Source organism: Anolis carolinensis, unplaced genomic scaffold (genome assembly GCF_035594765.1).
Source record: "Anolis carolinensis isolate JA03-04 unplaced genomic scaffold, rAnoCar3.1.pri scaffold_7, whole genome shotgun sequence".
Lineage (NCBI taxonomy): Eukaryota > Metazoa > Chordata > Lepidosauria > Squamata > Dactyloidae > Anolis > Anolis carolinensis.
Window position 1 is genome coordinate 8,061,372 of NW_026943818.1, and position 13,885 is coordinate 8,075,256.

The 13,885-nt window shown below is 43.6% G+C and overlaps 1 protein-coding gene across 1 annotated transcript in view; it reads right to left on the bottom strand.

Moving 5' to 3' along the window:
* c5 (complement C5) overlaps positions 1–13,885 on the bottom strand; it is a 111,938-nt gene that overhangs the window by 83,465 nt on the left and 14,588 nt on the right. Inside the window, exons 8-10 of the mRNA XM_062958985.1 lie at positions 7,484–7,589; positions 3,036–3,162; positions 1,363–1,478 (exon numbers count right to left, since the gene is read on the bottom strand). Of these exons, the coding sequence (XP_062815055.1) occupies positions 1,363–1,478; positions 3,036–3,162; positions 7,484–7,589 (349 nt within the window). The remainder of the gene's footprint in view (positions 1–1,362; positions 1,479–3,035; positions 3,163–7,483; positions 7,590–13,885) is intronic.

Genomic DNA, 13,885 nt, shown 5'->3' on the forward strand with positions numbered 1-13,885 from the left:
AGCATATTAAGAAAAGGATGTACAAAGGGGAAAAGGGGAATTTTCCGTTAGAAAAGGAGCTATAAAATAGCGGTAGTCCATATACAAAAGAACTGTAGTCCAAAAATGGCAAGGTACATGAAATCAAAAGAGTCAAGATCACAGGTGTAAATCCATAAGCATGAAAGCAGGAATTTTTCCCAAGCCAAGTCTTTCAGGAACATAAGAAAACACAGGAAACTTGAATCATAGAGCTGAGACAGGAACCTGAACCTTTTGGCAACGTTGTCTGCTCTAAGTAATGTTTGCTGGTGATGTTTAAGCCCAAGCCCGACCAAGAAGCCATGAGATCATGCCTTACACACCTGGGTTTCAAGGATTTCTCACAAAGTCTCTCTGAATGCCTAATTAATTTATCCTTCACTCCCTCTGGCCAGAGGCCTAATCTGATATCATGGGAAAACTCCCCATCAACTGAAGTCTGATTTTGTTTGAACTCCCCTCATACAGGAGCAGCCAACGGCCTTCGCTCTTTCCCAGTCACATCACAGAAGGCCACTTCACCTAGCAACAGCAAAACCTTCACCTAGCAATGATGAAGTTGTATTGGGAAAATATAATACTTGTATTGGAAACTATATACTGAATGTAATCCTGTTAAAAAATAGAAATAGGAAAATAGGTAATCACCAGCAGATTGTGTGCGTAGCCTTAAAAATACACTCTGCTCAGCAAAATAACTGTCTACCCATAGCAAGACCAAAGTTCACTCAAGTGCCAGAGACATATGTTAAGTGTCAACAAGAATAGATAAGCTAATGGACAAGAGACAAATTAAGGCTTTTTGGGATGTCAAGATAAGACATGGCGTCATGAGGGGAGTGCTAATGGGTCTCTGACAGCTAAGATAACGGGGAACTCCTTAATTAATGAGAACCCCTAATGGATGAGATGGGAATTCCTGAGATAAGGCTAATGGAGGGTCAGGGGTCTTGAAAGTAGTCTATATTTTAGGAAAATGCAAAGATAGCTTTTTAGTTAAGTGCCCAGTAAGACTTTTTGACATTAATTGGTGATTGATAATACCTGTGTGACGCAGTAGATGGAGGAAAAAGGGTATATAAGAACTTGTGATCCTTTGTTCCAGTACCTTCGCTTTCCTGATGACAGGAGAAGGTCTCCTTTTTCTTATTGCTGTATTCTCACTGGCCATTGAGAATAAACGTCATTTTTTCTACAGCCACCGGATCTCTCTTTGTCTCCTTGCCTCAAACCTTTGTCTGCCATTTCAGCAACAGCCAGCTCCTATCTCCCAAGTCCCCTCGGGGAGATAGGGCGGGATACAAATAAAGTTTTATTATTATTAGCAAGCCATGAACTCACCTTAATGGAGTATGGAAGCCCAGGCTTCACGAAGAGCGGGGTGGCAATCAAATCCAGTTTGTAAGGAGACAAGGCAAACACGACACTGGTCAATTCCGTATCCACACTATGGCCGCCTGATGAAAACAGAGCAAGAGGGGTTATTTAGAACCTCACTGAATGGGGAATCAACGTTTCTTTTTCTTTTTTAAAAAATATTTTATTTATGATTTTACATATACATAAAAAAGAAGCAAAAAAAAAAGAAACATATCAAGAACGATAGAAAAAAGAAAAAAAACACAAAAAAACCCTCCTCCACTTCCAGTTCCTCTGCATTGCTTCATGAATCTTCCTCTAAACATACCATAATTCTCGGCTTACTACTACAGTAGAGTCTCACTTATCCAAGCCTCGCTTATCCAAGCCTCTGGATAATCCAAGCCATTTTTATAGTCAATGTTTTCAATATATCTTGATATTTTGGTGCTAAATTCGTAAATACAGTAATTACAACATAACATTACTGCGTATTGAACTACTTTTTCTGTCAAATTTGTTGTATAACATGAAACTTAATTTGTAAAATCATAACCTAATTTGATGTCTAATAGGCTTTTCCTTAATCCCTCCTTATTATCCAAGATATTCGCTTATCCAAGCTTCTGCCGGCCCGTTTATGTTGGATAAGTGAGACTCTACTGTATATATCACCTGAAGTCTAAGGGTTCCTACAAACATAGGTCATAGATCATAACAACTCAATATTACTTCTTGACAGATGTTGTCTTAATTTGTTTCAGTCCGTCCATTGTCTTGACGAAATATTCTGTGAAACTTTTTGTGTTAATAGGTCCATATTTTTAATGTCAATCAACCTCCGTAACCATTTTTCTCTTGTAGGGATTTCCTGTGCTTTTCAAAGTTTGGCGATACATATCTTGGCGGCTGTTACCATATACAATAGTTTAGCCATGTCGTTGTGGGTTCCATTTTTTTAATATCTTCATATGATTTAAGGCTAACCTCCTGGTTTTCCACTCTTAATATTTGCCTGTAAGTCAACCATGTTTCCCTCGGGACTTCTCTCATATGCTCCGCTTCATGTGGGGAGCACCACCGGTATCTTTTTGTAAAATATTTTGTAAAATAAGGGGCCGGGCTGTGGCGCAGCTGGCTAGTAACCAGCTGCTATAAATCACTACTGACCGAGAGGTCATGAGTTCGAAGACCGGGTCGAGTTAAGCCTCCGACCATTAATAGCCCCGGCTTGCTGTTGACCTATGCAGCCCCGAAAGACAGTTGCACCTGTCAATTAGGGAAATTTAGGGACGCTTTATGCGGGAGGCTAATTTACAACACCATAAAAAAAAACTGCCAGCAAAACACGAGGAAAGGAATGAGGAAGTACAGCCACTACTGGACGGTGAAGCAACAGCTCCCCCTGTGGCCGGAATCGTGAAGTTGGAAAAATGTTAAAAATGCCTCTGAGTCTGTCTAATGTATGTGGTTTGTCTGTTGGCATTGAATGTTTGCCATATATGTGTTCATTGTAATCCGCCCTGAGTCCCCTTCGGGGTGAGAAAGAAGGGCGGAATATAAATACTGTAAATAAATAAAATAAATAAATAAAATCTTTTTTTTGTATTTCTCCCAGGGAATCAACGTTTCTTTTGCCCCTCGGGGACCATTACCTTTCGTTTCCAGCACCGAAGCCGCAATATAAAGCCTCAAGCCATCGAGGTCTTCCAGGGACGCGTAGATTAAATCACGGACGGCATTTTTGCTGTTAAAATTAAACTGGGCAATGCCTTCCTCCATCTAGGGAAAGAAATGACCACGTGTTAAGCGTTCCTGTCATTGCGCTTACAAAAACACAATATTGTTTTAAGACAGTAGATAAAGAGTTGTTATTATGCACAGTATTCTTTTTTTATGTCTCTTATCTTTTAAAGTAGTGTTTTATTCAAGCATAGCATATACTGTATATACTCGAGTATAAGCCTAGTTTTTCAGCCCCTTTTTTAAGACTGAAAAAGCCCCCCTCGGCTTTATTACTTTATTATTATTACATTTATTATTGTACTCTATTATTGTTGCTACTATTACATTTATTTTACTCTATATTTATTATTATTATCAACACATTTATTATTTCACTCTGATCTTATTATTATTATTATTACATTTATTATTCTACTCTATTTATTATTACATGTATTATTTTCCTGTATTTATTATTATTATTATTATTATTATTATTATTATTATTATTATTCATAGAATCATAGAATAGTAGAGTTGGAAGAGACCTCATGGGCCATCCAGTCCAACCCCATTCTGCCAAGAAGCAGGAAATCGCATTCAAAACACCCCCGACAGATGGCCATCCAGCCTCTGCTTAAAAGCCTCCAAAGAAGGAGCCTCCACCACGGCCCCGGGGAGAGAGTTCCACTGCCGAACAGCCCTTCTCACAGTGAGGAAGTTCTTCCTGATGTTCAGGTGGAATCTCCTTCCTTTCCTGTAGTTTGAAGCCCTTGTTCCCTTGCGTCCTAGTCTGCAGGGCAGCAGAAAACAAGCTCCCTCCCTCCTCCCTAGGACTTCCCTTCACGTATTTGTACATGGCTCTCATGTCTCCTCTCAGCCTTCTCTTCTGCAGGCTAAACATGCCCAGCTCTTTAAGCCGCTCCTCATAGGGCTTGTTCTCCAGACCCTTAATCATTTTAGTCGCTCTCCTCTGGACGCTTTCCAGCTTGTCAACATCTCCCAGAATTGGACCCAGTGTGATCCCAGGTGTGGTCTGACCAAGGCAGAAGAGAGGGGAGCAGGACTTCCCTGGATCTAGACGCTATTCCCCTCTTGATGCAGGACAGAATCCCGTTGGCTTTTTTAGCTGCCGCATCACATTGTTGGCTCATGTTCACCTTCCTCTCCACGAGGACTCCAAGGTCTTTTTCGCACACACTGCTGTCCAGCCAGGCATCGTCCCCCATTCTGTATCTTTGATTTCCATTTTTTCTGCCGAAGTGAAGTCTCTTGCATTTGTCCCTGTTGAACTTCATTTTGTGAGTTTCGGCCAATCATCTCTCTAGTCTGTCAAGATCGTTTTGAATTCTGCTCCTGTCTTCTGGAGTGTTGGCTCTCCCTCCCAGTTTGGTGTCGTCTGCAAACTTGATGATCGTGCCTTCTGACCCTTCGTCTAAGTCGTTAATAAAGATGTTGAACAGAACCGGGCCCAGGACAGAGCCCTGCTGATGGCACTCCACTTGTCACTTCTTTCTAAGATGAAGACGACGCATTGGTGAGAATCACCCTTTGGGTTTGTTTGCTTAGCCAATTACAGATCCACCGAACCGTAGTTTTGTCTAGCCCACATTTTACTAGTTGGTTTGCCAGAAGGTCGTGGGGGACTTTGTCGAAATCTAGGTACGCTACATCCACGGCATTCCCTATATTGACCCAACTTGTAACTCTATCGAAAAAAGAGATCAGATGAGTCTGGCATGACTTGTTTTTGGTAAATCCGTGTTGACTATTAGCAATGACCGCATTTGTTTCTAAGTGTTTGCAGACCACTTCCTTAATGATCTTTTCCAGAATCTTGCCTGGTATCGATGTGAGGCTGACCGGACGGTAATTGTTTGGGTCGTTCTTCTTCTTGAAGATAAATAGGGACCACATTCGCCCTCCTCCAATCTGCTGGGACTTCTCCCGTTTTCCAAGAACTCTTGAAGATAATTGCGATTGCATGAAGCAGACAAAGACAGAACTTTGTGAACCAAAATAAATAATTCTAGTTATAAACAGATAGACAAATACAAGACAGAATAAGAAATATATCTCCAGCGGAGAGAGTGGAAACCCATATCTGTTTCTCATTGTCAAACCGAATCAGCACAGCATAATGCACACAGGCCAACACGGATTGCAAATTTGCAATGCAACCCTTTGACGTTGCGCAATGTGTCGTTGTTGTGCAATTGCGCCATTGTTTGCAAAGCAAAGGGCGTTCGGAAACACCTTGCTTTCGTTAACCTAGTTCTCCAAATGTTGTTGTTTTGATTTCTTTCCAAAAAGAGAAATATTTTGGCAGCGACGTGACCACAAATGGCAAGACGTCTGGCCTGAAACCCTGCCGCATTCCTCTCATTTCAAATTCTAAGGAAAACCACTTATATTTGTGTTTTCCTTCTCCTTCTTCTTTGAAAAATGCCTTGGCCCCTGACCAGGGAGCGAGTTAAAGCCAATGTTTTTCCAAAGTCGAGTTCCCAGAAACATCCGCGTGCTTCTGCAGCAAATTTTTTTTACTGTAAATACTTGAGTATAAGCCTAGTTTTTCAGCCCTTTTTTCAAGACTGAAAAAACCCCCTCGGCTTATACGCAGGTGAGGGTCCTGGTTGGCTTATATTTGGGTCAGTTTATACTCGAGAATATATGGTACATTTATTATTTTTCTCTATTATTATTGGTATTATTACATTTATTATTTTTCTCTATTATTACAGTATTGGTATTATTACATTTTTTATTTTTCTCTATTATTATTATTACATTTATTATTTCACTCTGATCTTATTATTATTATTACATTTATTATTTCACTCTGATCTTATTATTATTATTACATTTATTATTTCACTCTGATCTTATTATTATTATTGCATTTATTATTTCACTCTGATCTTATTATTATTATTGCATTTATTATTTCACTCTGATCTTATTATTATTATTGCATTTATTATTTCACTCTGATCTTATTATTATTATTATTGCATTTATTATTTCACTCTGATCTTATTATTATTATTACATTTTTTATTTCACTCTGATCTTATTATTATTATTATTGCATTTATTATTTCACTCTGATCTTATTATTATTATTACATTTTTTATTTCACTCTGATCTTATTATTATTATTGCATTTATTATTTCACTCTGATCTTATTATTATTATTATTGCATTTATTATTTCACTCTGATCTTATTATTATTATTGCATTTATTATTTTACTCTATTTATTATTACATGTATTATTTTCCTGTATTTATTATTATTATTATTATTACATGCGTTATTTTACTCTATTATTATTAAAAGGATACATAAGCACATTTACACTGAAGAAGATGAGAATCATGATTTAATCAGAGCTGGACAGTCTTATCTTAAATTTGAGCTTTATGTAAATCTTCAAAAACATTTAACCTACTGATGCCTCAATTAATGTAATTGTATAGGTATCTATTTTTATTTCTGAAATTTCCCACCCTCGGCTTATACTGGAGTCGATGTTTTCCCAATTTTTTTTTTGGTAAAATTAGGTGCCTCGGCTTATATTCGGGACGGCTTATACTCGAGTATATATGGTAATGTAATTTTATTGGTATCTATTTTTATTTCTGAAATTTCCCACCCTCGGCTTATACTGGAGTCGATGTTTTCCCAGTTTTTTTGTGGTTAAATTAGGTGCCTCAGCTTATATTAGGGTCGGCTTATACTCGAGTATATACGGTAATGTAATTTTATTGGTATCTATTTTTATTTCTGAAATTTCCCACCCTCGGCTTATACTGGAGTCGATGTTTTCCCAGTTTTTTTGTGGTAAAATTAGGTGCCTCAGCTTATATTAGGGTCGGCTTATACTCGAGTATATACGGTAATGTAATTTTATTGGTATCTATTTTTATTTCTGAAATTTCCCCCCCTCGGCTTATACTGGAGTCGATGTTTTCCCAGTTTTTTTGTGGTAAAATTAGGTGCCTCAGCTTATATTAGGGTCGGCTTATACTCGAGTATATACGGTAATGTAATTTTATTGGTATCTATTTTTATTTCTGAAATTTCCCACCCTCGGCTTATACTGGAGTCGATGTTTTCCCAGTTTTTTTGTGGTAAAATTAGGTGCCTCGGCTTATATTTGGGTCGGCTTATACTCGAGTATATACGGTATTTACATGCAAGTCGCCCACCTGTAAGGGGTTTATGTAACGGGCTCAAATGCAGTAACTGTTAAGAAAGAAAGACCGTTCCCATTCTCTCTGTTTTCGTTGCTGTTTTCAGAATGTTAGAGTTGAAGATCTCAGAAACAAACCCAAAACCTTGGGAATCCGGTGGCTTTTGGGGTCCCGACTCACCTCCATGTATCGCAAGGCTTTGGGCAGCATGGTCTTCTGATCTCCGTCGAGGATCCCAAAACGGACGTAAACCTGGGCATCCGCCAGCGGCGCATTGTAGAAATACCTTGGGGGGAAAAACAACATCCCCAAAAGAGAAGGGGAAAATCACTCTTTAATAATAATAATAATAATTGCCAACTGCAAAAGGCCACCCTACTGGGATCTGCGCGCATCATCCGAAAATACATCACACAGTCCTAGACACTTGGGAAGTGTTCGACTTGTGATTTTGTGATACGAAATCCAGCATGTCTATCTTGTTTGCTGTGTCATAATAAAATAATAATGATAATAATAATAATAATAATAATAATAATAATAATAATTGGAGGGATGGGAAGAAGTGTCACGACCCAGGCTGCAGAGCACCAATAACCATACACAGAGGCCAGAATCTATCTAATATCTTTATTAAGGAAATATGTAAAGTTAATAAAAGCAAGTGTATGAAATAGTTCAGAAGTAGACCTTTCAGGAAAGGTCAAAATTAGTCCAAAGAAACAATGTCCAATATAAAATATTAAGGTCCAAAGTTGTAATCCAATAACCGAAACACTCACTTTGCCAGGCAAAGTGAGGGGAGATGACAAGGTCCTTTAGTCCTTGAACTTGAGCAAGGCTAGGAAATAACTTGAAACAAGGCTTAATACAAGGCAACAAGGAACGAGGAGCGAGAACAAGATCCGTGGAATTACTTGGCAAAATCCGGAAAACAAGGCAAGGTCCGTGGAGGTAAACAATGCTGGAAACGGAACGAAGGCTTGGAAACGGAGCAAAGGCTTGGAATCAGGAACAAGGCTTGAAACAGGAACGAGGCTTGGAAACGGAGCGCGCTGTCCACACACAACTTACTCCAGTAGCTGACGAATTGACTCCGCAAAACCCCTTTGTGGGTAAAACACCTAAATAGGGTCTAGTTTTCCCACCAAAGAGCAGTTCTCTGGGGAACCAGAAACGAAAGCTAATCTCTGAGTCCAGATGCATGACTCCTTAAGGTTTCCCATGGAAAGCAGGCTTAATCAGCTGAATTCTTAGCAGCTATCCTAGCACTCCTACGAGAGGCCGCTTGAACTCCTCTCTGTTGTTTACAAAACTCGTGGCGAGAAAACACAGGAGATTTAGACTCAGGGCTTGTTTGACAGATTTCTGGAAGACAAATCTCTTGCAGGTGCAAGGTTCCCAAATCTGGCTGGGAAGGTTCCAATTCTGACTGAGACGGTGAAAAACCCAAGTTCTCCTCTTCATCTGGGACTACAGTGCCATGAACGGGACTACATGGCCCATGACTCATCACACTATCCCCCTCCTCAAGCCCCCTCTCAAACCGGGACTCTCTCCCCGAGGCGCGAGGCCGCGGCTTGGCGGGATAGGTCTGATGGAAGCGGCGGGTTAGATCAGGAGCATGGACTGTGGAAGCGTCTTCCCAAGAGCGTTCCTCGGGGCCAAAACCCACCCAGTCAAAGAGATATTGTAGGCGGCGGCGGTGAAAGCGAGAATCCAAAATGTCCTCAACCTCGAACTCCTCCTCCCCATTCATCAAAACAGGAGGGGGGGGCGGTCGGTCTGTATCAGGGCGCACACCATCCGCCGGAAGGAGCAGGGAGCGGTGGAACACTGGATGAATGCGCATTGAACGCGGAAGTTGGAGTTTGAAAGTCACAGGGTTAAGTTGCGCCACCACTGGATAGGGGCCAATGAAACGGGCATCTAACTTCCGGCAAGGGCGATGGGAGGGCAAAAAGCGAGTGGACAGAAGAACCCGGTCTCCTACCTTGATTTCGGGGCCCGGCTGGCGATGTTTGTCCGCGTGACGTTTATAGTCCTCCTTGGCTTGGTTTAATTGCTGGAGCAAGAGTTGTTGCACCGCTGTGAGTTCCTGCAGCCAGTCCTCTGCTGCGGGAACTTCTGAGGTTTCAATGACAGGGGGAAAGAAACGTGGATGGAAGCCGTAGTTTGCAAAGAACGGCGTTTCTTTAGTAGAAGCCTGGACCCCATTGTTGTAGGCAAACTCTGACAGCGATAACAGGGAAGCCCAATTGTCTTGCTGGTAGTTCACATAACAGCGAAGGTATTGTTCCAAGGTGGCATTGGTGCGCTCAGTTTGCCCATCTGTTTGGGGATGATGAGCCGAAGATAAACGAGAGTCTATGCCCAATAGTTTTTGTAGTGCTTTCCAGAAACGAGAGGTGAATTGGGACCCACGGTCTGTGACCAAACTCTTGGGCAATCCATGCAATCTGAAAACATGTTGGAGGAATAGATCTGCAGTTTCTTTGGCCGTGGGAAGGCCATCACAGGGAATGAAATGGGCTAACTTGGTGAAAAGGTCCACCACCACTAGGATCGTGGTGAATCCACAGGAAGGTGGTAGATCAGTGATAAAATCCGCAGAGATTATTTCCCATGGGCGGGATGGGGTAGGGAGGGGGTGTAAAAGCCCTGAGGGCTTTTCTCTTCTTGTCTTGGAGCGCTGGCATACTGGGCAGGTGTTGACATATTTTTCCACATCCTTGCGGATCTTGGGCCACCAGAAATCTCTTAGGATCAAATGCATGGTTTTAAATAGCCCGAAATGCCCTGCTGGCTTGCAGTCATGACACAGACGAAGTGTTTTTTCCCTGCCCGGTCCTGGGGGGATGTAAACATGATTTCTATAGCAAAGTAGCCCATCCTTAAGCGAAAAGGGAAAACGTAGTCCTTGGCGAAGTTGGTCCTGTGCCCAGGCGTCTGCTTGCTGACTAGCCCTGATTTCCTGAGCACAAAGGGGTCCTGGAGTAGGGGAAGTTGATTCAATGGGAGTGGATTTGGTGTTTCCCACTGTGAGCGTGGCAAAGTTCTCGGGTTGTAGCAGCTGGGACTCAAAGGTCTCCTTGCGCCCTGCAGCGTATTCCGGTTTCCGTGACAGAGCATCTGCTTGCTTGGTCTGGGCTGGGGTTACATAATGAATTTGAAAGTTAAAACGTTCAAAGAATAAAGCCCAGCGTTGTTGCCTTTGATTTAGCTTGCGGGCAGTTCTTAGATGCTCTAGATTTCGATGATCAGTATGGACTTCAATGGGAAATTTGGCCCCTTCTAGCCAATGTCTCCAAGTTTCAAAGGCTGCCTTTATGGCCAATAGTTCCTTTTCCCAAATGGTGTAATTTCTCTCTGGCGCGGTCAATTGACGGGAATAAAAGGCACAAGGATGAAGATGGTCTCCCACTGGTTGTAGGAGTACAGCCCCAATTGCCACATCGGAGGCGTCCGCCTGCACAACAAAAGGGGTTTCAGGATCTGGATGCTGAAGGATTGGCTGGGACGTGAATAATTTCTTTAGTTGCTGGAACCCTTTCTCTGCTTGATCTGTCCAGCGGAAAGGCTGTTTCCCACGGATGCAGCTGGTGATTGGGTCAGACCAGCGGGCAAAGTCTGGAATGAACTTGCGGTAGTAGTTCGCGAACCCCAAGAATCGTTGCACCTCTTTCTTGTTGGTTGGCGCCCGCCATTCCAATACTGCTGAAACCTTAGCCGGGTCCATGGAGAGCCCTAGTGGTGAGACGCGGTACCCCAGGAAATCTACCTCTTGTAGATCAAAAGCGCATTTTTCCAGCTTGGCATAAAGTCCATGATCCCGCAATCGTTGTAACACCATTCTGACGTGGTTCTCATGCTCTGATTGTGATCTAGAAAACACCAAAAAATCGTCCAGGTAGATGATCAAGAACCGATCTAGATAATCCTGAAAGATGTCATTGACAAAATGCTGGAACGTTGCGGGAGCTCCACATAATCCATAATTCATAACTCGGGACTCGAATAATCCGAATTTAGTCTGGAAGGCGGTCTTCCACTCGTCTCCTTCTCTGATGCGAACTAGATTATAAGCCCCCCGAAGATCCAGCTTGGTGTAGACCTTGGCTCCTCGAAGTCGGTCTAGTAGGTCCGAGATCAAGGGCAGGGGATAGCTGTTCCGCTTAGTGATATTGTTCAATGCTCTATAGTCCACCACCAAGCGTAAGTCCCCTGATTTCTTTTTCACAAACATCACTGGGGAAGCGGCTGGGGATTGAGAGGGTCTGATGAATCCCTTGCGAAGGTTTGACTCTATGAACTCCCTGAGAGCTTCTTGCTCCGGTTCAGTCAGGGAGTAGAGATGTCCTCGCGGGATCGGGGCCCCCTCCACCAAGTCAATGGCACAGTCATAAGGTCTATGTGGGGGTAATCTCTCAGCTTCTTTTTCATTGAATACATCCCAATATTCTGAGTACTTCTTGGGCAAGGTGATAATGGGTTCAGTGTCTGTGGCATGGCAGACCTTGGCTACAAGGCAATGGTTTTGGCAATATTTTGAAGCAAACTGCAGTTCTCTGTTGGACCAGGAGATGTTAGGGTCGTGAAGTGTCAGCCATGGAATTCCCAAAATCACAGGGAAATGGGGAACCTCGGTAACAAAGAAGGAAATCTCTTCCATATGTTCCCTTATCCACATTCTGGTGGGTTCCGACCACTGGCTTACGGGACCCGTCTTGAGGGGGCGGCCATCGATGGCTTGCACCACACGGGCATTCTTGAAGTCATGGTATTGTAATCCCAGAGAGTCGGCATACTCTCTATCAATGAAATTGTTTGTAGCTCCTGAGTCTATCATGGCATGGACCATGACTGGCCCCTTTTTTGCTGACCACATGGTGACCACTAGAAGGAATAGGACCCCGGTTGGCGGCTCTTGAGTGGGTTTTTTGACCGGGTTGGCGAGCCTCTCTACGCCCGGTCGCTGGCTTCCCCCGCCGGCTGTGCGCCAGCCGCCTCAGACGTCTTCGTCTCCGTGGAGGACGCCGCCGCCAGACGGGCGGGGGGCTTCCCTTTGGCTGGGCACTCTCTGGCGAAGTGGCCCCCGTTTCCGCAGTACCAACAGAGATTTAGGCGTTGGCGGCGGGCCTTCTCGGCGGCATCTAACCTGGGACGCACATTGCCCAACTGCATCGGCACCTCCTCGCTCCCCCTGGGGTATGGGGCTGGTGGCGGGGGTCTCCATACTGGACGCAGCTGGACGCTGGTGGGAGCGGGAGGTTTCACCCCAGCTCTACCGCTCTGGCCTCGGACCCATTGTTTTCTGTTGGCAAGCATGACTTCAGCTCGTAAACATTGATCAATGAGTGCTTCAAGAGAGTGGGGGGGATCCACTTTGGAGATTTCTTCCAACATCTCGATGTTGAGACCCTCCCGAAATTGTCCTCTGAGGGCTATATCATTCCATCCGGTGCTGTGGGCCAGCACTCGGAACTCGGCTATGTACTGGGACAAGGGTCTGTCCCCCTGAGAGAGGCGCCGGAGTTTATGGCCGGCTGCCTCCAAATTGTCTTCGATCCCCCAAGTCGCCTTAATGTGATCCAAGAAGTGTTGCGCTGATCTTAGGTGTGGGGAAACTTGGTCGAACAGTGCCGTCGCCCAGTTGGCCGCTGGCCCGTCTAAAAGGCTGTAGATCCACGCCACTTTGATGTCTTCTTGGGGAAACTCGGCATTGCGGGCCTCTAGATAAGCTTGGCATTGGCGACGGAAAACATGAACCTTAGAAGCTTCTCCAGAAAACTTGGTTGGCAATGCCAGGGCCGGGAGTCGGATTCCGCGTTCCTTCAATCCCTTTATTTCTCCCTCCTGCGCATTGAGCTTATCACGGATGCGGTCCACTTCCTCCTTGTCGATGGTGTAGCTGAGCGGCTGGCCTCCCGGTCCGGCTCCGGTAGACATTCTGGCCTAGGTTAATTGGTGCTTAGGGTGGCGGAGTCAAACTGTCACGACCCAGGCTGCAGAGCACCAATAACCATACACAGAGGCCAGAATCTATCTAATATCTTTATTAAGGAAATATGTAAAGTTAATAAAAGCAAGTGTATGAAATAGTTCAGAAGTAGACCTTTCAGGAAAGGTCAAAATTAGTCCAAAGAAACAATGTCCAATATAAAATATTAAGGTCCAAAGTTGTAATCCAATAACCGAAACACTCACTTTGCCAGGCAAAGTGAGGGGAGATGACAAGGTCCTTTAGTCCTTGAACTTGAGCAAGGCTAGGAAATAACTTGAAACAAGGCTTAATACAAGGCAACAAGGAACGAGGAGCGAGAACAAGATCCGTGGAATTACTTGGCAAAATCCGGAAAACAAGGCAAGGTCCGTGGAGGTAAACAATGCTGGAAACGGAACGAAGGCTTGGAAACGGAGCGAAGGCTTGGAATCAGGAACAAGGCTTGAAACAGGAACGAGGCTTGGAAACGGAGCGCGCTGTCCACACACAACTTACTCCAGTAGCTGACGAATTGACTCCGCAAAACCCCTTTGTGGGTAAAACACCTAAATAGGGTCTAGTTTTCCCACCAAAGAGCA